The sequence below is a fragment of the Leptodactylus fuscus genome, chromosome 3 (assembly GCF_031893055.1).
Source record: "Leptodactylus fuscus isolate aLepFus1 chromosome 3, aLepFus1.hap2, whole genome shotgun sequence".
NCBI classification, from domain to species: domain Eukaryota; kingdom Metazoa; phylum Chordata; class Amphibia; order Anura; family Leptodactylidae; genus Leptodactylus; species Leptodactylus fuscus.
Genome location: NC_134267.1, coordinates 77,709,868 through 77,734,829, shown reverse-complemented (window position 1 = coordinate 77,734,829; position 24,962 = coordinate 77,709,868). Strand labels below are relative to the sequence as shown.

The 24,962-nt window shown below is 40.0% G+C and overlaps 1 protein-coding gene across 2 annotated transcripts; it reads right to left on the bottom strand.

Annotated features, from left to right (window-relative positions):
• Nucleotides 1-1,577: 1,577 nt before the first annotated feature.
• Nucleotides 1,578-24,669, bottom strand: LOC142197502 (ranaspumin-like). Of its 2 annotated transcripts, XM_075267806.1 has the most exons (16): nucleotides 24,572-24,669; nucleotides 24,407-24,444; nucleotides 23,534-23,593; nucleotides 21,788-21,844; nucleotides 21,597-21,644; nucleotides 21,147-21,215; nucleotides 20,302-20,349; nucleotides 17,837-17,881; nucleotides 16,309-16,356; nucleotides 14,821-14,862; nucleotides 11,641-11,685; nucleotides 9,827-9,877; nucleotides 6,741-6,785; nucleotides 2,495-2,533; nucleotides 2,383-2,407; nucleotides 1,578-1,798 (listed from the first exon to the last, which is right to left on the bottom strand). In XM_075267806.1, the coding sequence occupies exons 1-16, from the start codon at nucleotides 24,642-24,644 to the stop codon at nucleotides 1,782-1,784; spliced, it is 750 nt and encodes a 249-aa protein (XP_075123907.1). In that variant the 5' UTR covers nucleotides 24,645-24,669; the 3' UTR covers nucleotides 1,578-1,781. The 2 variants fall into 2 exon arrangements, with proteins under 2 accessions (XP_075123907.1, XP_075123908.1); XM_075267807.1 differs by lacking the exon at nucleotides 14,821-14,862.
• Between the last annotated feature and the right edge of the window lie 293 nt (nucleotides 24,670-24,962).

Genomic DNA, 24,962 nt, shown 5'->3' with positions numbered 1-24,962 from the left:
AATAAGACAAAGTTTTTACACTAATATAAACAACAGACCGGAAGTCACGATTTCAATGAAAAAATGACCAACGAGAGTGAAGTAAGTAAGTTTGTATTGGACTTAGGCCATTATTCTATTGAATGTAAATTCTTCTGCATTGAAATATATGGACTTAGGTCATTAATCCTAGGTACCTTGTAAACCCAATGCATAGAACGAGGTACAAAGAAGCTTTCTAGGTAATAATTTGAAATATGACAAAATGTGGACTTAGGCCATTTTTCCGTTGAGCTCTTCAGATATATATATATATATATATATATATATATATATATATATATATATATATATATATATATATATATGGCTTGGGTCCTTTACAATTACACAATTTACTATACCTTGGAGGTTATCCACTTCTACCTGTTGAGCCCGATGAAGGCCGTATATGAATGGGTCCTCTGTTATAATTAGTATACCCCAGGGTTCAGTGCTGGGTCCTCTGTTATAATTGGTGCACCCCAGGGTTCAGTGCTGGGTCCTCTGTTATAATTGGTGTACCCCAGGGTTCAGTGCTGGATCCTCTGTTATAATTGGTGTACCTCAGGGTTCAGTGCTGGGTCCTCTGTTATAATTGGTGTACCTCAGGGTTCAGTGCTGGGTTCTCTGTTATAATTGGTATACCCCAGGGTTCAGTGCTGGGTCCTCTGTTTTAATTGGTGTACCCCAGGGTTCAGGGCTGGGTCATTTGTTATTTAACTTATTTATTAATGATTTAGAAGATGTGATTAATAGCACAGTCTCTATTATTGCAGATGACACCAAGTTATGGTATACAATACAATCTGCAGAGGACTAAGGAGAAGCTGATCCATGTAAAATCCCCTCAAAAACAAGGGAGTGCTCCATCTTTTGAAAAGAAGGTTTAATCTCAAGCGCGGACAAGGCTTCTTCATTGTAAGGACTGTGAATTTGTGGAATAGTCTACCCCAGGAGCTGGTCACGACAGTCACAGCCTACAGTTTCAAAAAAGTGTTAGATGCCTTTTAAGAGCAAAATAGCATTGATGATTATGGGAATGTAAAGACTGTCATTCCCTTTCCCATCCCCTAGCTGAACTAGATGGACAGATTTATTTTTCAACCATACTAACTATGTAACACTACTGCCACCACACCACCATCTGAACAGCTTCTAACCTCACCCACCGTGTTTATCCGCCTCCCCTCATAGATTGTAAGCCTTTGCGGATTGTTGGGCTCTTTGTGTCAGTGTTCAATATGTTAGTATTGCACTTGTTTTGTGTATTGTATGTAAACCCTTAAATGTACAGCTGCATGGAAACAATATAATAATGTACAGCAGCCTAGAATGAATATAGTAATGCACAGCACTATGGAAGTAATGGTGGTCTTAAATAAATAAATAAATACATAAATAAATAAATATAATATGTTTAACATAAAGCAAAAGAATAAGGAAAAATATTGGATTTGCTCTGCTGAATTTTTATTAATCTACTCAAAGCAAAGAAATTCATGAAAATGTTTCCACTAATACACACAATATGTTGTTAAATATGTTGTTATGTATAGATTAGCAATGTGATCACATTATCACTGGTGATTCTTGTGTGTTACACGTCGTGATTTTTCCCCTCAGAAGTTTGGAAAACACTTTCAGGCGCGCTTGTTTACGAGATGCGGAAAAGAGAAGAGATTGCGGCTACTGATCATACGTGATTGAAGAAGTCATTGTATCGTGTTTGGAGCCAGTGAGACAACCTTCATGTACTGGATTCATTTTGTTAGTTTTGCTGTAACGGACATTAAACATGTTACTGCTGTGTTACTATTATAGACAATCCCCAGAGCAGTGACTGACAGCACCTAGCACACGGATATTTCTCAGTCCTAAAGGGGAAGGGATATGTGAATGGCTGTCCACTGACATGTCTATTAATGCAAGATATGAGCCAACCTGGACCCAGGGTGAGGTGAGTGTAAGATGTGTGACTGGGAAGTGGTCATCATTCATGGTGGACTGTGGATATCATATATATGAACCGATCTGCTATAGCATTAAACACTCTTTTTAATATTCTGTTGGTCATGAGGTCTGGGTAAAATGAACCCCACTCTACCCTAAAGTAAGTGGTCTATGGGTGTTCCTGGATGAGTCCCGTTAAGAGTCTAGGAGAAAGGCTGTGTCTTTGCATGGTGCATGGTGATCGTGTAGACACAGAAGCATTGCCCATGAGACTACCAGCAGGAGGTCGGCTGTGACTGATAGTGATCCTCCTGTACTAACAGTTATTCACTTTGAATGAAATTCTGTATTGTATTATATGAAATAATAATGACATGAATAATAACACTGCAGGTACCAGGCATCACTTACCTGTAGCACCTAGTAAAGCGGTTACCTAAATTAGAGAAAACCATATTACACATCAATTGCAATATATGTCTATATCATACGTAGTATTGCATAAAGTCGTCAAAACACTTACCACAGTACACAAGGCTTTTTCGAGAAGGTCAGCAACAAGCTGCAGAAAGAGAAAGCAATACAATAATTATTTCTCAATAGATTAATGAAAAACTGAAGAAAAGGACAAAATGGTCACACCGGGAATCTGATCATTGCTGATTTCTTTATACCCATGCTGAATGTGCTGATATTTCACAAATATTGACTATTTGCTTGGTTGTGTAAATATCCTATTAGAGAATACAGGTAGGATCTATACATAGGGTGTTATATGTGAGCTACAGAAGAAATCCCATCAAAACTTATTCTCTGGCACAAAGCTAAATGTAGGTTATCTTCTTACAGAGCTGTATTTGTGATTTATCTACTCCCTTCTGGTCCTTTTGGCATAATTTGTGCCTTTAAACTATCTAACATGCTCCGAGCCGCATTTATCAAGTGGTTTAGACACTTTTAAATAATTTAACGCTCGTACAAAAAGGGAGCATGTGTTATTTAAAAAGGCGTGGGTTTTAGAATTTTTTGCTGTGCGCTAAAAATGTGCACTTGACACTTTAATAAATCTGATGCAGCTGAACTGTCTAGTCTAAATTTGCTGTCAACAATATAGACAGTATTAGTAAATATGCCCCATTGTGTCCAGTGACTGTTTTTGTAATGAATGTTCACATGTTGCAGATATATTGCAGAAATTCCTGAATGGGATTATTTCCATACAGATTTTTACAAATACATTTATGTGTGCAGCGCCCTGGAAGTTAGGGAGCCTTCACACGGAATTTACGCTCCGCTCATTCTGAACGTAAACTCGTTCAGAATGAGTGGTGTTAAAACAGATCCCATTGATTTCTATGGGTGCCGGCAAACGTGCATATCAAATTGAAAGCAATAGGTAAAAAAGCCTCCCATTGATTTCAATGGGTAGCGTGCGTATGCCGGCACCCATAGAAATCAATGGGATCTGTTTTAATGCTGCTCATTCTGAACGAGTTTACATTCAGACTGAGCGGAGCGTAAACTCTGTGTGAAGGCTCCCTTAGATGGGTTTTCCAGGCTGACACGATTCATGAGCTATCTTTTAGATGAAAGTTTCCGCTGTGGATCAGATGTTTGAAGTGACAGATCTCCATGAATACTATGTCCACTTCACACGCCGGCTGACATGGTCACAAAATCTGTGTGCAGCATAACAGAATGGTGCTGATGTATGAACCAAACAATGTAGCTGTATAATATATGGGCTCTGCTAGGTTTTCACTGAAGAGGCCACAATGCTCATTGAAATCCATGTTCACCCGTGAGCGTTTTGTGGTCTCCACAGCTAAAACTTTTTTTTTTTAACCGGACACAAAGTCCTGCACGTCAGACTTTGTGTCCGGTTAAAAAAAAAAAACGGTTTCGCCACGGAGACCATAAAACGCTCACAGGCAGACGCTTCGCAAACCCATTCAAATAAATGGGTTTTGAAAATGACTGTCGGTTTCTGTCTCCTGTCCAGTTTCTTGGGCAGAAGACGGAAACTGAAAGTGGAGACTGGGGCGCAGATGTGAACCTGGCCATACAGGGTCCATTCACTGGGAGGAAAATGGTGAGGAATTTGGTGTGGAATTTCAGCGCTGAAAAAAAGCCTCCCATTGACCTCAATGGGTTCTGCTAGCTTTCTTTTCCGCTAGCGGAATTTTCCACACAAAAAAAAAGAAGCTTCCCATTGATTTCAATGGGTACTGCCAGCTTTTTTTCCCGTTAGCGGAAAAAACAAGCTAGCAGAACCCATTGAAATCAATGGGAAGCTTTATTTTCAGCGTGGAAAATTCAGCGCCAAATAAAGAGCCATTTTCCTCCATGTGAATGGACCCTAAATAGGTTTTCTGGGCTTATATATTGATGACCTCTCCTGAGGCTCAGGTGAGCCATAAATCAAATGTTGAAGAGGTGAGCACTGCCCCCTTCTCACTGAATACCAAGCACAGCATCGTACAAGTCATAGTGCTTCGTAGTGCAGTTCAGCCCCATTCACTTGAATTGGATTGAGCTGCTACTGTACCATGTGACTGATGAATATGACATCATTGCCACAGTGCTAGGTCATAAATATGTTCCAGAAAACTCCTTCATGCATTATCACGTACATGCATGTGGGAGAATGTAGTTACTTACTTCATCCCCACATTCATGTATGTGATAGTAATCGCAGGGGCTCAGAAGCGGTTTTAACCCTTAAGATGCCATGCTCAATAGAGATCACTGCATCCTAGGGGTTTGTCGGAAGTACAGAATGCCGTCGGCGGCATCAGGAACAGGTGTTGTTAGCTGTATCTGATACTTAACACCCTGCTCCTTAAACCCCCTTCGAAGTTCAGCTCCGATGGGGAGTTTTAACCTGTTGGATGCCGCTGTCAAACATGACGGTGGCATCTAAAGAGTTCTGTTATGTTGCTGCCGGCACCCCTTGCAGTGAGATCAGAGAGTGCCGGCATTTAAAAATTGTAGCCTAGGGTCTGGCCAGTGACCCCAGGCTGCTAAGACCCCCAAATACCTGGTTGATCCTGCTTGCAATGGAGGAAGTCAGCCTATGCATCTTTATATAGTTATAAAGCCCCCCAAATTCCCTTTTCCTATATAAAATGAATTATATTAAAAAAAATAAAAATAAAAACAATTCATGTTTGGTATCATCACATCCGTAACAACCCGCACAATAAAACTGAAACAATATTTAACTTGCACAGTGAACGTTGGGAAAAAAAACCTGAAGAAAAATGCCGGAAATAAAGGTTTTTGCACATTTTGCCTTACAAAAAATGCTATAAAAGTGATGAAAAAGGTCATACATACCCCCAAAACAGTACCAATGAAAAGTACACATTGTCTCGCAAAAAAAAAGCCCTCAACCAACTATGTAAACCAAAAAATAAAAACATTACACAACTCAGAAGATGGCGATACAAAAATTGTTCATTTATGTCCCCAAATTTCCTCTGCAGAATTAGTATTGCATAAGAAAAACAATATAAAAGAGGTATCGCCGTAATCGTACCGACCCACAGAATAAAGATAACATGTTATTCATACTGTATGCTGCTTAGCAAAAAAATTAAAAGGTAAAAAGCAATGCCAGAATTGCTGGGGGGGGGGGGGGGGGGGGTTGTTTTTTTTTTTTTTCTAATCCACCAAGAAAGAGTTAATAAATTTTATTCTATAAGTTATAGGCACCCAAAAATAATTACAAAATACCTTTCATCCCACGAAAAACAAGCCCTTATATGGCCACATCACCAGAAAGTTAAGAATAATATAGCATCTAGCAATGTGAAGACAACCCCCCCCCCCAAATCACCAAATCATTAGAACACAACTGGCTGCGACAGGAAAGGAATATATAAGCTGTGTGAGCGTATGTATGGGACAACCCAGATGTAGAGCTTACAAGGGAAAACACCCCAGAAGTGACCCCCCTACATATTCCCTCTTCACCATCCACTGTGCAGTCACGTCTGGGATTCTAATGCCCACTACACCCACAGATAAATTTTTCCAGGGGTGCAGTTTTCAAAATGAGGTCACTTCTTTGGGGAATCCACTTTTCTGGTACCATATAGGCTCTACAAACATGACATGGCGTTCAGATACAAAACATCTAAATCTGTGTTCCAAAAGCCACATAGCGCTCCTTCTCTTCTGCGCCCTGCTGTGTGCCCAAACTGCAGTTTAAGTCCACTTGTATGACACTGGTGTACCCAGGATAATGTACGTAATGGTATAAACTGCTGTTTGGGCACAGAAAGGAAGAAACAATATTTTGGAGCACAGATTTAGACGGTTTGGTTTTTGGACGTCATACCACTTTTGCAGAACCCTGAAATGCCATTAAGGTGGACATGCAACCCCATTTTGAAAACTAAACCCCTGAAGTGTACCCTGGGGTACAGAGATCTGTTTGAAAGCCAGAGCATGTCACATTTTGAAAATTGCGATTTTTTTCAAAATTTCCATCAAATTTCATTTTTTTTTTAAATAAATAAACACAAAAATATTGATTCGTGTATTCCACTAACATGAAGTATAATGTGTCATGAAAAAACAATCTCAAAATAAATTGTGTAAGTTAAAGCGTCTCAAAGTTATTGCCATATAAAGTGACACATGTCAGTTTTGAAAAATTAGACCTGGTTCTTAAAATACTTTTAGGCCTGGTCCTGAAGGGGTTAAGTACATATATGTGGAGTAAAGAAAGAGATGGAAGTGGAAGAATAAGAAGCACATACCGGATGCTTGCTCACGGGTTCACTATCCAATAATGAGTGAATCAACTAGAAAAAGAAAGCAGGTAGTGAGAAAGCTTCAAGATACAAGTATTGATAATACAACATCTATTTATTAGCCTCTTACATAACGAACACCCAACATCCCGCTGTTACTGTTAGGATCAGAGGTGACTTTAATCCCAGCCTTTTATTCCTTACATGCCATAGTCTAAGGCAGTGATTCCTCCAGGGGTGCTGCGACAATCTGATGAGGGAAATGGCCACAAGTCTCCTTTTGGCATCCTCAGCCAATGTAGTTAAATAGAAGATGCAGCTAGTGATGCCTGCTGAAAGCCTGCTGCATCAATCTGCAGAAGTGGAGAATCAGAGAGGTTCCGGGACCGTGCATGGGTAAGTGGTGGGTTTTTTTTGTTTTTTTTTTAATTAATATAGCAAAACTACAATGGGACACATTATTAGTAGAGATGAGCGAATATACTCGATCGAATACCTGCGCCGCATAGCTCCCGGCACCAGGGAAGGTGGGAGGGGCAGTAAAAATTCGAAGCCCCGGAAGTGTTTTTACAACAGGAGCTATGCGACGCAGGTATTCAATCGAGTATATTCGTTCATCTCTAATTATTAGTGGTCAGATGGCCACTGAGGTACAATATTACTTGTCAGGAAGCCACTGAGGGACATTATTAGTTATCTGAGTGCCATTGGGGGAAATTAACAGTTGTCTGGGGAGAACGATTATGTCTGGGGGCCACTGGGGGACATTATCACTTGTCTGGAGGCCACTTGGAGACATTATTAGTTATTCGGGGGGACATTGGGAGACATTAATAGTTGTCTGGGGACAATTACCTGTCTGGGGGGCCACTGGGGGACATGATCACTTGCCTTCGGCTATTGGGCGCATTACTGCTTGCCTGGGGCTACTGGAGAACATTATTATTTGCCTGGGGGCTATTAGGGAGTATTACTCCTTACATGACACTATGTGGGGCCACTAAGGGAACGTGGTGATAGTAAAAGCTGAATTTTTGTATGTGCTGGGTGGAAAATATAGGATGGTGTAGTTTTGAAGGTGCATTCACATTTTGCAGTTGTGATTCAGTTAGAATTGCATCAAAACTGCAACAGAAAAAAGCTTATAGTATTGATATGGTTCCAGCTGTAATTTCAAAACGGTGCTATTTTTATCTTTTGGTAAAAATTACTTTGGTAGGGGTGCCCCGAGGTAATTTTTTTTCAGGGGTGCCCTGAGTCTGAAAAGGTTGGAATACACTGGTCTAAGGAGCTTAAAAGAGTGAGGGGTCTTCCTCTGTCGCCCATCAGCGCTCTCAATGATGTGTTTGCAGGGTGCTGATAGGCTGTCATGGTAGTCAGGTCTAAAGGCCCCTTCACACAGAGTTTACGCTCCGTGTATTCTGTATACGCTGCGCTCATTTTGTTCATTTTACACGTGTAAAAAAGTAATTAAAACAAATAATTAAAGGGATTGTGCAACTAATTTTAAAATGTAAATAAATGCAAGAAGTGTAGAAGAAATAAAAAATGATAAATAATGATAATTCACCTTCCACCTGGATCCCATCATATTTAGTCCTTGCTGTAACAGGAGTGATAACAGCCTGTTCATGGTCACATGTCTGCTGCAGCCAATCATTGGCCTCAGCGGTGACCTCTGCACAACTGACCTAAGCTGTCATGTTCAGTTTCTGAACAGGTCATGTGACCATGAACAGGACATCATCACTTCTGATCTGTTAAAGCCTGAAAATGAAAGTGACCAGACTGCCTGCACAGAAATGGGGCACATTTGAAAAGTGAATTATGAATATTTCATGGATTGTTTCTTGATTTTACATCAATTTTTTTTCTCACTCGCCTAAAACATTGCTAAAAGAAGAGCAATGAATAAAATGTAACCCAAAATTATAGCATTAAAAACTGCAACACATCATGAAAAAACAAGCCCTCATATATTACTTGCCAAAAAATGACCTGAAAACTTAAAAAAGGTCCATGCCCTGAAAAGAACATTAAACATAGATAATCGCAAAAACAAAAAATATTCCAGCAATTCCTATCTAAGGCTGAATTCACACGAGGATTCCGTGGTGCATATTCTGTCGTAGCTGTTGCGACGGTATGTCGGTGCAGTGCACGGCATCCCGTTGCAGCTTTCCGCTCCGAATTAGGCCCAAATGAGTGGGCCTAGTCCGGAGGGTGGTGTCGCGAGACAGACGCTGAAGAAATCTGCCTGAAGAAAGGGCATGTCGATTCTTTTTTCCGTTAGCAGCAACATGCCGCTCACGGAAAAAAAGAACGCTAGCAGTCTACATAGACCTCCATTGTGAGGGGACAGATTATGACGTGGATTCAGCGCCATAATCCACCCCCTCTTGTCCCATGTGAAGGAGCCCTTAGTCTCCTCTTGCATTTAATCTTATTTTGCCACGTATTGTAATTAAAACTAAGAAAAATATAAAGAATTCTTTACGTGTCCCAAGAACTCAGCCATGTCCTCCCCCTCCTTCTCACTGTCCTGTGTCTGGCTGTAAGATAACTGGCTGGGCCAAGAGCCTCTTCCCACTGAGTTGTTCGGTGCAAACAGGACGGGGTCGCACCTGACAGAGCACCCATTCTCTTTTGTGATCACACCCAATACGTCTCCCAAAAACAAAGATGGACATGTCCCATGAAATGTGATTTGCACCAACCACAATAAAAGATAAAATAAGATGGTGCTCTAGCAGGTGTACCCAACCCTGAGGGCACCAAAGAGCTTATTTACATATGGAATAAAAATTTCCGAGACTGGTCCTGGACACTAGAAAGGTATGTTCAGTATGTCACTATCCAGTCCTACAAGAGCATATAAGTGGTGTATAAGGGGTCTTGGTGGAAGGATAAACTCCCTTTAAGTACGCCCTGTTCCCTCACAAGCCAAAAATGGTAAAGGATGTTTTCAGGGACATTTAGAGAATCCTGCAGAGTGACAAACACTGAGGACAAGATTATCTTCTGTCTATGGTTATTATTCATTTCTAGGTTTAGTGTTCCTTTAAGAAGTTGAAGATTTGAAAAGGACTTACCTCTTTAAGTTTAGCAAATTTTGTTTCGTCAATTATACAGGGAAGCATATTCTAAAGAAGAAAATTAAACTTAAACACTGTACATGACTGTCTATGGCTGATATAACAGGACTAAAGAGGCCCGGTCACCCCCCACATGTCTGTTTTAGTACATACTATATCACTATATTCACTAGACGGATAACAACTCAGGATCATCTTCTCTTATATCTCTGTATTGTTCCATTCCTTTTATTCCTTCTAGACATTTTTCAGTATTTTGCTAAATGGGTGTTCCCAGTTTAGGATGGAAACATCTAATAGTTACATCATTTTGGCAAAGGTGACCTCTTTAAGTTTAAAAGTTAACTTACTTAAGAGTAAGTTCATATAGAGTTAGAGTTTTTTGGTCAGGATTTTGAGGCCATATCCACCTCAAAATCAATGTGAGCCGTTCAGGAGTTTTTTCCAGGAGCCGGAAGTGAGGTGCTCATTCTTCAGGCCATTTCGCCTTGCGATTCGGCCTGAAAACACACCCTCCTCCGGACTTGGCCCATTCATTGGGCCTAATCCGGAGCGGAGTGCGCAGCTGGATGCCGCTGCAGTGCACTGGCTTTCAGTCGCGGCTACCCATCTTATTGATCGGAACCTGAGGTGGCCTCCACTTCAGGTTCCGGTCCAAAACACCCCGTCTGAACTTACCCTAAAGGGTCATCCCTTTTTTTTTTTTTGGACAGGCCAATTAAAGATCCATGGGAGTCTAACACCCGAGACTCCCAGGAATCAGCTATTTGAAGTGATAACATATCAGAAGAATAAGTAATCCATTATTAAACCTCAAACACCCCTTTAAAGGGATCCTATCTTTTAAACACATTTTTTTCTCCCTAACATGTCAGAATAGCCTTAAGAAAGGCTATTAGTCTCCTACCTTTGCTTTTCTTCTCCGCGCCGCCGTTCGCCTGCAATCCCGTTTTTTCTTGGTATGTAAATTAGCTCTCTCGCAACACTGGGGGTGGGCCCCAGTGTTCAAACAGCACTGGGGGCATCCCCAATGCTGCCAGAGAGCTCTCCAGCGCCGCCTCCATCTTCTTCTGCAACGAGGTCTTCACCACGTCTTCTTTCAGCGGCGTCTTCTTACTTCTAGGCCTCGGGCAAAGCCGACTGTGCATGCCCACAGCCACAGGAAAAATGGCGCTTCCACAGTATTATAAGCGGCCATTTTCTCGTGGCCGGCGGGCATGCGCAGCCGGCTTGTCCTAGGCCCGAGGCCTAGACGTAAAAAGACGCCGCCGGAAGAAGATGCGGTGAAGACCTCGTTGCAGAAGAAGATGGAGGCGGCGCTGGAGAGCTCTCTGGCAGCATTGGGGACGCCTCCAGTGCTGTTTGAGCGCTGGGGCCCGCCCCCAGTGCTGGGAGAGGTCATTTACATACCAAGAAAAAACGGGATTGCAGGCGAACGGCGGCGCGGAGAAGAAAAGGATAGGTAGGAGATGAACAGCCTTTCTTAAGGCTATTCCGACATGTTAGGGAGAAAAAAAAAATGTGTTTAACAGATAGCATCCCTGTAATGGTAAAAAAGCTAATGTGATAGGAAACCATATTGTGGATGTTATTATTATTATTATTATTACCGTTATTAACCTCTTCAGTACCGATTATTCTACCTAGTTCAGGACCGAACACATTTTTGCAGTTTTGAGGACTGTGATATTTTTTTCTTTGGGTTATTAAAATGTTTTTATCACTAAGAATATACAATTCAAAAAAATATGTTTTGCTAAAAGTTATCTACAAGATTATAATATGAGATATGCTGAAAGATACAATCTTACCAGACACTCCTTAAGTTCTTGAATAGTAAGGCCTTTTTGGATTCCCTGAAGGTATTGTAATAATTGATATATTTTATGTATAATATACAATGCACTATCCAAAAATAATTTCACAATGTCAACATCCAAAGAGTGTGCGAAATTATGTGTATTGTATGATGTGATAAATGAACTTAAAGAGGACCTTTCACATCCTCGGGGCACATGTGGTTTTATACACCACTAGAAAGCTGACAGTGTGCTGAATTCAGCGCACTGTTGGTTTTCCCGTTATGTGCCCTGAGTGAAGAGCTATCGGTGCATTAACCGAGAGCTCTTCAATGTCAGAAGGGCGTTCCTGACAGTGTAACTGGGAACGCCCCTCCTAACAGTCTGTCCGCAGCGCCTTCTGTTCCTTACTGTCCAGCCATGACACTGTAAAGGGGGTTGATCACCTCTCCAAACATATCTGGCATTCCTCATGAAATAATTATAGATAATCTTTCTTATGACTCTGTATTGTGCTGTTCCTCTGTTATTAGTCATTAGTTACCAGTAGTTAGCCAATTGGGTGTTACCATTTGGTGGGGGTGTCTCTCTAAAGTCTGCCATATTCAGCACTTTTTGGATAGGCTCAGACTGTGACACCCGCCTCCACTCCCCTTCCACCTCCCCCCTTCCAACTGGTAACACCAAATTGGCTAACTACTCATAAATTTATAGGAAAAATAACAAAGGAACAGAACAAAAAGGTAAAAAAAAAAAAGATGGTCCAAAATTGTTATTTCATGGAGAATACAGTTATTTACTAAAACATACAGTCCTATGAAAAAGTTTGGGCACCCCTATTAATCTTAATCATTTTTAGTTCTAAATATTTTGGTGTTTGCAACAGCCATTTCGGTTTGATATATCTAATAACTGATGGACACAGTAATATTTCAGGATTGAAATGAGGTTTATTGTACTAACAGAAAATGCGCAATATGCATTAAACCAAAATTTGACCGGTGCAAAAGTATGGGCACCCTTATCATTTTATTGATTTGAATACTCCTAACTACTTTTTACTGACTTACTGAAGCACAAAATTGGTTTTGTAACCTCAGTGAGCTTTGAACTTCATAGCCAGGTGTATCCAATCATGAGAAAAGGTATTTAAGGTGGCCAATTGCAAGTTGTTCTACTATTTGAATCTCCTCTGAAGAGTGGCATCATGGGCTACTCAAAACAACTCTCAAATGATCTGAAAACAAAGATTGTTCAACATAGTTGTTCAGCGGAAGGATACAAAAAGCTGTCTCAGAGATTTAACCTGTCAGTTTCCACTGTGAGGAACATAGTAAGGAAATGGAAGACCACAGGGACAGTTCTTGTTAAGCCCAGAAGTGGCAGGCCAAGAAAAATATCAGAAAGGCAGAGAAGAAGAATGGTGAGAACAGTCAAGGACAATCCACAGACCACCTCCAAAGAGCTGCAGCATCATCTTGCTGCAGATGGTGTCACTGTGCATCGGTCAACTATACAGCGCACTTTGCACAAATAGAAGCTGTATGGGAGAGTGATGAGAAAGAAGCCGTTTCTGCACGTACGCCACAAATAGAGTTGCCTGAGGTATGAAAAAGCACATTTGGACAAGGCAGCTTCATTTTGGAAACAAAAATTGAGTTGTTTGGTTATAAAAAAAGGCGTTATACATGGCGTCCAAAAAGAAACAGCATTCCAAGAAAAACACATGCTACCCACTGTAAAATTTGGTGGAGGTTCCATCATGCTTTGGGGCTGTGTGGCCAATGCCGGCATCGGGAATCTTGTTAAAGTTGAGGGTCGCATGGATTCCACTCAGTATCAGCAGATTCTTGAGAATAATGTTCAAGAATCAGTGACGAAGTTGAAGTTACGCCGGGGATGGATATTTCAGCAAGACAATGATCCAAAACACCGCTCCAAATCCTCAGGCATTCATGCAGAGGAACAATTACAATGTTCTGGAATGGCCATCCCAGTCCCCAGACCTGAATATCATTGAACATCTGTGGGATGATTTGAAGCGGGCTGTCCATGCTCGGCGACCATCTAACTTAACTGAACTTGAATTGTTTGTCCAAAATACCTTTATCCAGGATCCAGGAACTGATTAAAAGCTACAGGAAGGGACTAGAGGCTGTTATCTTTGCAAAAGGAGGATGTACTAAATATTAATGTGACTTTTCTGTTGAGGTGACCATACTTTTGCACCGGTCAAATTTTGGTTTAATGCATATTGCACATTTTCTGTTAGTACAATAAACCTCATTTCAATCCTGAAATATTACTGTGTCCATCAGTTATTAGATATATCAAACTGAAATGGCTGTTGCAAATACCAAAATATTTAGAACTAAACATGATTAAGATTAATAGGGGTGCCCAAACTTTTTCATAGGACTGTATATGTCAAGATAGGTGAGAGGTCCCCTTTAAGGTGTACCTGTCCTGTATATATGTACATTTGCCACTTTTTGTCTAGAGCATTCCTATAGGACAGTGATGGCGAGCCTTTTTGAGACAGAGTGCACAAACTGCAACCCAAAACCCAATAAATTATTGCGGAGTGCCACGACAATTCAACCTTAAAACTCTGTGGATCCACAATTGTGGACACACAAATTACAGTCATGTGAATGGGGCTTTACAGATGTACGGAAAGGTAAAGGTCTGTGCATTTGGTACTTTTGAACAATTAATGTTTGCTATTTACATCACACAGGATCTGTTTTATAGTGACCATGCAATGTTATTACGGCCTGTACTAATATCACGTCTCCTATAAAACAGATACTGTGTGATATAAATAGTGAGGAGACCCCAGACAGTACAATCTGCCACACAGTGGCTGTGGCCCACACACAGTACAATCTGACCCACAGTAGTGGCCCCCAAACAATACAATCTGCCCTGCAGTGGCCCCCACAAAGGATTATATACTCCATAGTAGCCCTTCTCCCCACATAGTATTATATACTCCATAGTAGCTCCCTCCCCACACAGTATTAAATGTTTCACAGTAGTCCCTCTCCCCCACACAGTATTAAATGCTGCACAGTAGTTCCCCCTCACCACCCAGTATGAAATATTCCACAGTAGTCCCCCTCCCCACACACTATGAAATGTTCCACAGTAGTCCTCCTCCCCACACAGTACACACACAAATATGCTTACCTGAACAGATTCTGGGTGTCCTTCTCCTATTAACTGCAGGCGCTGATAAGATAAGATAATCCTTTATACTGTGCTCTAGAGGTCTCTGACTCCTCTCCGCTTTCCCCCCCTTCCTCCCTCCCCCATTGACTTGTTTTGTTATTCCACATTTGATTTCTTGTCTGTTCACTTTATTTGAAAAACGTTCAATAAAAATTACAGTTAAAAAAAAAAAGAAGAAGGGATAATCCTGTAAAGGGGATCTATCATTGGGAAAAGTCTTTTTTTTTTAACTCGTTTTATTGAAGAAGGTATAACAAGTTAAACAATACAATCAGGAGAGTGCATATACAGAACAAAAATAAGGGAACAGTAAAAAAGGTACCAAACAAACAAACAGATCCGTCAACGCGCGGAAAAGTCATTTTTAACTAATCACATCCTTGCATAGCCTTTAGAAGTGCTATTCCACACCTACCTTTAGTATGTAAATTGCCGCAGTGGTTTTTGAAAAAGGCCGTTTTTATGCATATGCTAATCAGCTTCCAGCCATTACAGGAAGTTCCCAGCAACAGTGCAGCAGCCTGTGCTGTGTATACCCATAGGAAACAATAGCAAAGAGGGTGCACGATGGAGCACCAAGAGTAATTAGCATATGAATAAAAACGGACTTATTAAAAAACCACTGAGGCAATTTACATACTAAAGGTAGGTGTAGATTAGCTTTTCTAAGGCCTATGCAAGGAAGTGATTAGTTAAATATGACTTTTCCCAATGATAGAGCCCCTTTAATAATCCCACAGTGGGGAGATTTCAGTATGTTACAGCAGCATAGTAATACAAATACATAAAATAAACAGTAATATATTACAGAAGTAGACACACATGTGCTAAGAAAAGAAGATATACTAGGAGTCCATAGCAGCTAAGGAAGAAAAGAAAGAAGGAAGACTTCAGGATCATTTAGTTCTCTGTGCGGAGTGATCTTCGCTTGGTCTGATATAGATTATGTAGCCTGATCACGGTTGGGAGGAAGGACCTCCGATAGCACTCCGTCTCACACTTGGGGTGAAGCAGTCAGTCATGTGCCATCAAGGTCTCATACATGGGGTGGGATTTATTCTCCCGCATGGAGCCCACCACGGACAATATCCTTCTGTCACCCACCACCTGTACTGGGTCCAGGGGACTCCCCAGGACAGAGCTGTCCCTTCTGATCAGCCTATTAAGTCTATTTCTGTCCCTGGTTGATATACTGTTGCGCCGAAGCAGAGGTCACACTCTGCAGTCAGTGTAGGCTGTGCGGACCTGTATTGGATTTCCCGATAGTGAGCGATTCGGGCGATGGCACGCATATCAGCAGAGGGGGCTCTGCGTGCCCTCTGGCATGCGTGCCATAGGCTCACCATCACGGCTATAGGGTTTGTGCAATACTAAAATGACACAGTTATATTTTTCTTTTCACTAAGCAGTTCAGTTTGCAATATTGTCATATCTTTCTTTACTTACCATACAAACTTTGGTATTCAGGTTAATAAGAAGTTGTGGAAGTTTTTGCTAGAAAGGAAAATAACACATTACTACTTGTCTGTTATAGGTTTGTTATAGGGGTGTACTAACCATGAAGGCAGATCATACAGCTGCTATGAGAATGAGAGGGGGAGCGGAACGTTACTCCGTGTGAACTCCCCCTTAGGCTAAGGCCCCACGGGCCGGAAACGCCGCGCTAAAGGGCTGCGGGAGCAACCGTGGCGTGAACGCAACACGGTTCTTCCCGCAGCGCATTGAATAGAAAGTTCACAGAGTTTTCCATCCGTGGACTTTCGGTTACAATTATATCTACGGGAAAGCCGATGGCGTTTCCGTAGATATAATTGACATGCTGCGATTTTCAAAACCGCGACAGTTTTGGAAATCGTAGCGTGTCCACGATTTTTTCTGCAAAGTCGGCATGGGATTCACATAAATCCCATCCACTTTGCAAGTACTGTAAAATGCCGCATTTCCTGCCCTAGGCTGCGTCCCCACATAGCATAAACACTATGTTTTATATTGGGGTTCCTGGTATCTTATCCACGTATTTCAGAAAATAATCTGCAACCGAAATGCTGCAATTTGAAAAAACACTGAAGAAATAAGCGTCCTGCTCAATCTTGCTGTGACTAATTTAGCTGCTGTTAAATATTATATATTTACAATATTCTCTAGCAGACATGGGGTTAACACTCTACTGACATCATAGTCTTATATTCTTGGAACATGGGTGCGGTTAGAGTACACTATTTTAGAAATCTCCTTACATAGCTACAAGATGGAAGGTAACACCCACTCTCATGAATATAAATGAGTAAGAAATACACATGTCTGGGTCTGTCTTTGGGAAGACCAGGGGAAGACCAGGAGGTCTGTCTTTGGGAACACCAGGGTGGGTGGTCCAGGCAGATGGACATCCATGGACGTCGTAACCAGCCCAAGTCCACCAACCAGATGACAAGCATGAACCAAGCTGTAACTACAAGATATCCAGATGATTTAACTTCTCTGAAGATGTAAGCTATTGACAATTGACTGATATTTGTGTTATTCGGACATTTTCCCTGTTCCTGTGTTTTCCTTCAAGATATTAATAAACCTCTACACTGTTTTATAACAAGCTGACTTCTTCCTATCGTGGATAAGGCCTACAACACGTGACATAAGTCTATCCCACAATTTCAAGGCCAGGTACGGATATTTAACAGTGGACACAAGTCTCACCGGCAAATACAAGATATTTAACAGCTGCAGAGTCCGCGGCTCAGAACTTCCCCGCTGATTATCCGCATTAGCATTCCTCTGAGCGGCAACCGGAAAATGAACTGGAATTCCACTTCTTTTTCTGCCAAGTGAACGGTCCCTTATGTTTATTATTTTTCCTATCCTATCTTTTGTTATTTATGTCAGTCTATCTTTCCACACACAGAGCTTTTGGAAATTTCCTATACCATAAAATCCCATGGATCTGTAGACCAAATAGTGGTAAATGTGTCATACATACCCCCATGATCAGAGGCACACAATCTGGTGTGAACGCATGTTTTAGCTGTAAAATAAATTTAGCTATTATTACATGACGCGTAACATGATTATTGTCTTTTAATTTTACTATGCCCAAAATGAGTAACTAAACTTGGTAAATAAGGCTGAGCTCATGCACAGTTGTGGACATGGAGGAGATGGGATCTACCTACTTGCTTCCTAATACCTTCTAGTTCTCAGTTGTTATTACACCAAGATACCATTTAGGACCTGTGCACACGATGTTACGCGGTTAAAAAGCTTCGCATTGATTTCAATGTGTAGCGCGCGTAAGACGGAACCCATTGAAGTCAATGGGATTCTGTTTTGAAGCGCTGACTCTGACACAAGTTTACGTGTCAGAATGAGTGTCGCGTAACATCGTGTGCACGGGCCCTAAGGGTGGAGACGGGAGGGGAGGTGTCTGCATATGTAAGTGGTATGTAAGATTTGGGTATATTACTACTATGATTTCCCACTATTACTACTAATGCAATATTGGGCATTTGATTTATATGGACTATATGATGTCAGTAACGTACACTGATTATTACTTATATGACTCATCATATATTTGATATTACTAGTATGAAATGCCTGCCTGCACATTGAGGGGAGGTCAAGCATTGTTATAGTTATATAGGTATATACATGATGATGGAATAATTAGCATAATATTGTGGACGCACTTTTCTACATTGATCTTAATTTATATGTTTTTAAACTTCCTTGTGAGAAATGTTTTCATGTAGTCAAATTTAATATTATGGTGTGTTATTCATTTATTTATTTGACTAATTCTGGTTGGGTGATTTATGCAATGTAGGCAGAGATAGTTTCATATATGTGCCTTGGTTATTAGCTGTGTAGGTCTAATAAAAACCTAAATGTATGCCTTCACCCTCAGTCTAAGGCTGCCTTCACACGGAGTTTACGCTACGCTCATTCTGAACATAAACTCGTTCAGAGTGAGCAGCGTAAAACAGATCCCATTGACTTGAATGGGTGCCAGCTTACGCGCGTATCACATTGAAAGCAATAGGTAAAAAAGCCTCCCATTGATTTCAATGGGTAACTCGCGTAAGCCGATAACCATTCAAGTCAATGGGATCACACAGATCTGCCGCTCTCTCTGAACGAGTTTACGTGTCTGAATGAGCGGAGTGTAAACTCCGTGTGAAAGCTCCCTTAGGCTAGGTTCACACCTAGCCTCCATAAGAGACGCTGCCACAGATTCCGTCTAAAATCGGAAGACAGAAAAGTCTTGCACAGTTCTAAAACCGGCAGAAACCTGACAGATTCATGGTGGAGCCCTTTATAGTCTATGGGGTCCATGGGTGTCCAGGAGTAACCACTTTTTTAGCAGACGGGCACTCCGTCTTTGATGGAGAGCTGAACGCTATTGTGAACCATCTGTGCTTTTTCACTACAGGACAGACGCCATGTTGACATCAGTGATTGTTGTAGCTAATGATTTCCCTGATGGAAATTCAAGCCCCATCCTCAAGGGGTTTGGTTTTGTTAGCCTACCCTTAGAGCTATAGACAATAATGTACAGTATCTTAAGAAACTCATGTAGTCACTAAGAGTCTATCAAAAATGTGTCCTGAAAAGGCCTATGTTTCAAATTGATGGAATAAGTTTCTATAAGTTTGACACTTTAGACCAGGGGTAGGAAAACTTCAACCCTCAAACATGTATACTTGCTCTGCTAGTCTTGGAACTCTTCTAGCAGTGAATGGAGCATGCTGGGAGTTAGGGTAAGTTCAAACGGGGTTTTTTGGTAAGGATTTGGAGGCCGTATCCGCCTCAGAATCCTGACCAAAACGACGGCTCCCATTGAAATCAATGGGAGCCGGTCAGTTCTTTTTCCCGGGAGCGGTTTGTCCGGCTCCCAGAAAAAAAGAAGTGACATGCTCATTCTTCAGGCAGATTTGCCTCAGGACATCTGCCTGAAGACACTCCCTCCCGACAAGGCCCATTCATTTGGAGCGGAGTGCGCAACTGGATGCCAGTAGCGGCTACCCGTATTTTTGTCCGGAACCTGAGGCAGCCTCCACCTCTGGTTCCAGACCAAAAAACCCCATGTGAACTTACCCTTATAATTTCACAGCAGCTGCCTGGGGTTGCTGACTCCTATTTTAGGTATATATTATCCAGTTTGACCTTTGCTTGAAGGGGACACATGTAGGGGAAATGGTCATATTTTATGTAATTTAAAAAAAAAAAAAAAAATTGGTTGGCATATACCACACCACTGACTGCCATTATAGGTATACATTACATAGGGATGAAAAAATTACAGCTTTTGGCACTGGTATGGTATGTGTTATAGACAGAAAACTGATTCATCAGGAATATCTCCCTATATGTCTTATATTAGTGTAGTGGGGAATAAGCCTTATTTATCTACATTGTGAAAAGACAGAAATATAGATTTCATACGTTTTCGCAGAGGAGACCGAAAGCAGTTGCATCGAATCCGGTCATTTCCTACAGGTAAAAGAAATGTTAGAAAGATCCTAAATAATGTCAAGTAGGAAACAGAAATTTTACATGCAACAGATATAAGCAAAACTTTTCAGTTCAGATACCCATTAAGTTTTCTGAGACTATAATACTTATATAACCTTAAGGGTAGGTCATCAATATCAAACTGGTAAGGGTCCACTAACTGGGCCCCTCACCAATCAGATGCTTGAAGAGGCTGCGGCATCTTCATCGCTTACCTAGCAGAGCGCCATAGATTCTATAGTGGCTGTATTTGGAATTGCGACTTACCTCCATTCACTAGAATAGGACTGAGCGACAAACAGGCTATGGACTGAAAAGCCAGAATTTACTGGTTAAAAAGGAGTGGCAGACTCCAGAGTGTGGATGAAATATCTGATTGGTGGGGGTCCCTGGTGTCAGACTACCATCAATCTGATACTGACGACCTATCCTAAGAATACATCATCAATGTTTTAGTCCTAAAAATCTCCTTTATTTAGTAAAAACAAATCCATGACCAATAGAGCGGACTACACGTGACTAGAATTACACACTGTAATGAGGCATTTACCATAGTGATGAAAATGCTCTGAATCACTAAGTGTGAATACAGTTTTAGAAGACATTGGTTAGTCTTTGTGAAGAATACTGCCTTACCAAAGCCGCTTTGGCACATATGGTGATCACCCTTCTTTCTTACGTTCCACTCGTGCCCCGTGAACAATATACACAAGCAGTGATGTGACTGTGGTGTAAAATCATGTACACAATATGGCGTGTTATAAAAAAAACCTTACCAAAGCTGTTCTTATGAGGGGGACAAGTATTTTAATCTTGTCTTTCACAAGGGGAGAATCAATACCGACCTGAAATGACATATCATTAATACTTCGAATTCCATAAAACTGTAAAGTCCTTCCTATTCACTAATATAAAAGTATGGCTATCTTCAGTATGAACATATACTGAGAGAGGTATTCCCGTGACAGGCCGGATTTGCAATAAATGTCTAATAGATGTAGGTCCACAGAATAATCCCCACACCCTGTCATCTGTGGGTGACACAAATGTTTAAAGTCGTTTTATAGTGGCCCCGTAAATATAAAGCTGCCATACTTCTGAGATACAGTAATTGCAGAAAACTGGTGTAAATCTTCCCCATTCCTTCTTATCATGGCTGATCAGTACACTGTCTCCCTGGATGACTACATAGCTAATATATATGCGAATAACAGCAAAATATTTACCGGGCTTTCAAGCTTCAAGACCTTCCTTATGGTACATTCAACTTTTTCCTGTAAAATAATTAATAGAAAAAAAATGTATATTTAGAGTAGTAGGACATGTGGCATTATGGCAGTAACAAAATATTCTGCACAAAATGCTTATCTAGTACAGCAGAAATCTGTTCCTCATCATATACAAAAGAAAAATTTACCAATCCTTCTTCTAAGTCATTTGAAACTAAATCCCACTGCCGATCTTTCACAGTGTCCTGGAACACAATATAAAGATGATGAGATCTTATTTCTATCGGTAATACTTGGTATTTATACAAGATTGTGTAACATAGTTGTAGAACCAATAACCCTTTCATGACTGGGGGTATTTTAAAAACTATTATTATTATCATAATACTAATAATAATACTAATAATAATATATTACTTCTTATATTACATCTATTCTAAGTTTTATAGGTTTTTTCGCACATATGAATTTTATTAATATTTATTTAAACTGGAAATTATATAATATTTTTGTTCTATGGACCTAATGTCTGGAAAAAAAAAAAAAAAAAAAAAACCGAAGGGAAAGGGAAATCACATGACATATTTGTCACAGCTACATCTATGCAAATGAGAATCTGAGAACTATTTCTGAAATACATATTATCAATTGAATAAGCTTCCTTAGGATTGGTTGCACACTTAAGGTTTTCTAGTGTTTTTGCTTTATTTTTCATGCTTTCAAGATGCTAAAGGATCGTAAATAGTAATTTATGAAAGCCCCTACATACATTGCGCTTTTTGTCTTTAATGTTTTTTTGTTTTCTTTTTAAATTTCCTGGAATTTTTAGCATTGGCTTTTTTTTTTTTTTTTATTTTCCCCAGATCACAGTATGCTCTGTCTCTGGTGTGTGTTTTTTTTTTTTTTTGTTTTTTCAGGCATTTAAACTTTTCCAGGAAAAAAAAACAATTGTTCACAACAAAGCCTTGACAAAAATAGCAAAAAAAAAATAAAAAAAAATGCTAAGCATTTATATTCAATAGAATTTTATAAGCAAGAAATGTAAGAAGCCAGGAAAAAAATAAAGTCTTCAAGTAACGTTTATTTATTTTTTTTTTTTGCAACTATTGTGTTACTCTAGTGTTTTTTATTTTACTAAAAGACCTCATTGCAGTTTTTTTGAACCAGACGTAGATGTGGATCCAGCAGGGAGCAGAAAAAATCCTTCCTGTTTATTTTCCATACTCTTTAAAATCCACTAAAGGAAAGGTCAATCTAAAAGAAGGATGTATAGCCTTCTTATTGTAGCTGAAGTATATGGACTTTTTCTGCATTCTGTACTTAGCTTAACACTACTCGAAATTACCCTCTGGAATGTCAGTCGAAACCTTTTCACATTGATGTTCTCAATGCTTTGGCTCTTTCACTCCTGTTTGTTTTCTATTTTTATATATTGTAAAGTCTTGTTTTGCTTTTTGCAAATAAAAACTAAATTTTAAAAAAATAAAATAAAAGAAGGATGTATGCTCCTGCCTAGTGGATCCACTTCAGGTTATGTCTCAATAAACCGCATCAAAAAGTAAATAGGTGTTTTTCCCAAAAAAATACTGTGCATGAAACCACTCTTGGGCAACAGTTACATGGCAATCGTGACTGCAACATGTGCATGCAACACAAAGATCACACTTTCACCATGCAGCATTGCAGAATAACACAAGAGAATGCTGTATAGAGGGAATAAAGCTCTTTGGTCCTTGTACCTGCCTACAGTTTAACCACAAAAACATAGAAGATGCTTCACATTATAAAAAAAAAACCTTTATCCTTTATTTCTGCTCTCTTATTAATCTGATCCCATTCTGTTTCCTGGAATAAAATAAGTCAAACAACTTTGCTGTATTGACCTAGTCCATATGATAGACGTTGACATATGTTTTATGGATAAAGATATTTACCGGACTTTTGTCATAAGTGCACACTAATATGCCCATGTTTAGAGCAAGTGTTCCAGAGGTCTAATAAAAAACAAAAACAGAAATGTGACTCAGTGTAGTCTATAAATTGTCAGCATTACACAATCCATTCTGGGGTGAGATAATCTTCAAAAATATGTAGTATCTACCAGGAGAAAATGGTCTTACAATTACACTTATAGTAAAAGCTTCATTCTCACACAGAAATGCTTATTTTGCGGCCTGTTAGAAAGCTACATGATGTAGGTTGTAGATAATCTTCTTACCAGCAGCTGGTTTTGTGATTCTCCACATGGTTGTGGTCCTCAGCTGTGTCATGGGACTGGTACAGCATTGTATGTGTGAACAGGGCAAAGACAGTTAATCTAATCATTCCTTTGAGAGCTTTGCGGTAAGTGAGAAAGGAATAGAGGAACTCATGTCCACCTCAGTCATTGCTGGTCACATAACCCAGCTGAGGACCAGAAGTGAGAGGATATCTGACAAATAACATTATCTTCACTACCATTTACATCATGTAGCTTTCTAAAGGGCCAGAATTATTATTTTTTCTTTGTTTTGTGTATATTACATTTATCCGAGAAAAATAAGAGAACATGATACAATAAATTATTCATTTTGTATATTCCTGCATAGTAGTGCCTACCTCTGGTATAAATACAGTACATGTACATGGGGACTCATAAATCTCATTATTGTAGTGTTTTCCTGATATTCTATTACAGCTCACATGACTTATTACTGATATACTGGATAACATGTTACTTATTGGAGAATAAACATGTAATAGATAATAACATGTATGGAAGCAGATCCCACATATAAGCAGAGGAATCTAAGAAATTGATACAGAACCTTTAGGGCCTCGATTACACATATAAGAGCTGACTTTTCTGCAATGAAAAGCAGAGTAAACAGGAAAGAATAAGCACATGACTATTTCACAATATCATAGACAATGGTAATAAAATAATTGTAATTACAATGCATTTCTAAAGGATTTTCGTATTCTGTGCTTACCTCCTACATCAAGTGAAACACTTGCACTGCAGCTGCTTACAGCCAACATGAAGAAGACAACAGCGATCTTCATTTTCTGTCTTTGGATCTTAAACCTGATCAGAGTATAAGACAGGTCTGAATGGAATGTGAGCGGGCTCTCAAGTTATACTCTCTAAGTAAACAGCGCAGATTTGCCAGTGACTGTGACATCATCCACAGGGGCCAAATATTAGCAGAAGGAGGCAACAATAACAATTATCTTCTGCACAGGTGAGAACAATAGAATTATATAGAAAACATTGTGAGCTGTGCCAGGATGGAAAAAAACAGCGACATGGAGTATACTGCAGTATTAGGAATAAACAACCAATTTTAGATCACTGGATTTAGCAGAATACAGAAAATACTG

Coding starts and splice junctions, on each gene's coding strand:
- LOC142197502 (XM_075267806.1), bottom strand. CDS start 24,644: ATGAAGATCGCTGTTGTCTTCTTCATGTTGGCTGTAAGCAGCTGCAGT. Junction 24,445..24,571: donor TGTTTCACTTGATGTAGGAG/GTAAGCACAGAA, acceptor TTTTCATTGCAG/AAAAGTCAGCTCTTATATGT. Junction 16,357..17,836: donor GTGTGCCTCTGATCATGGGG/GTATGTATGACA, acceptor TTTCCTTTCTAG/CAAAAACTTCCACAACTTCT.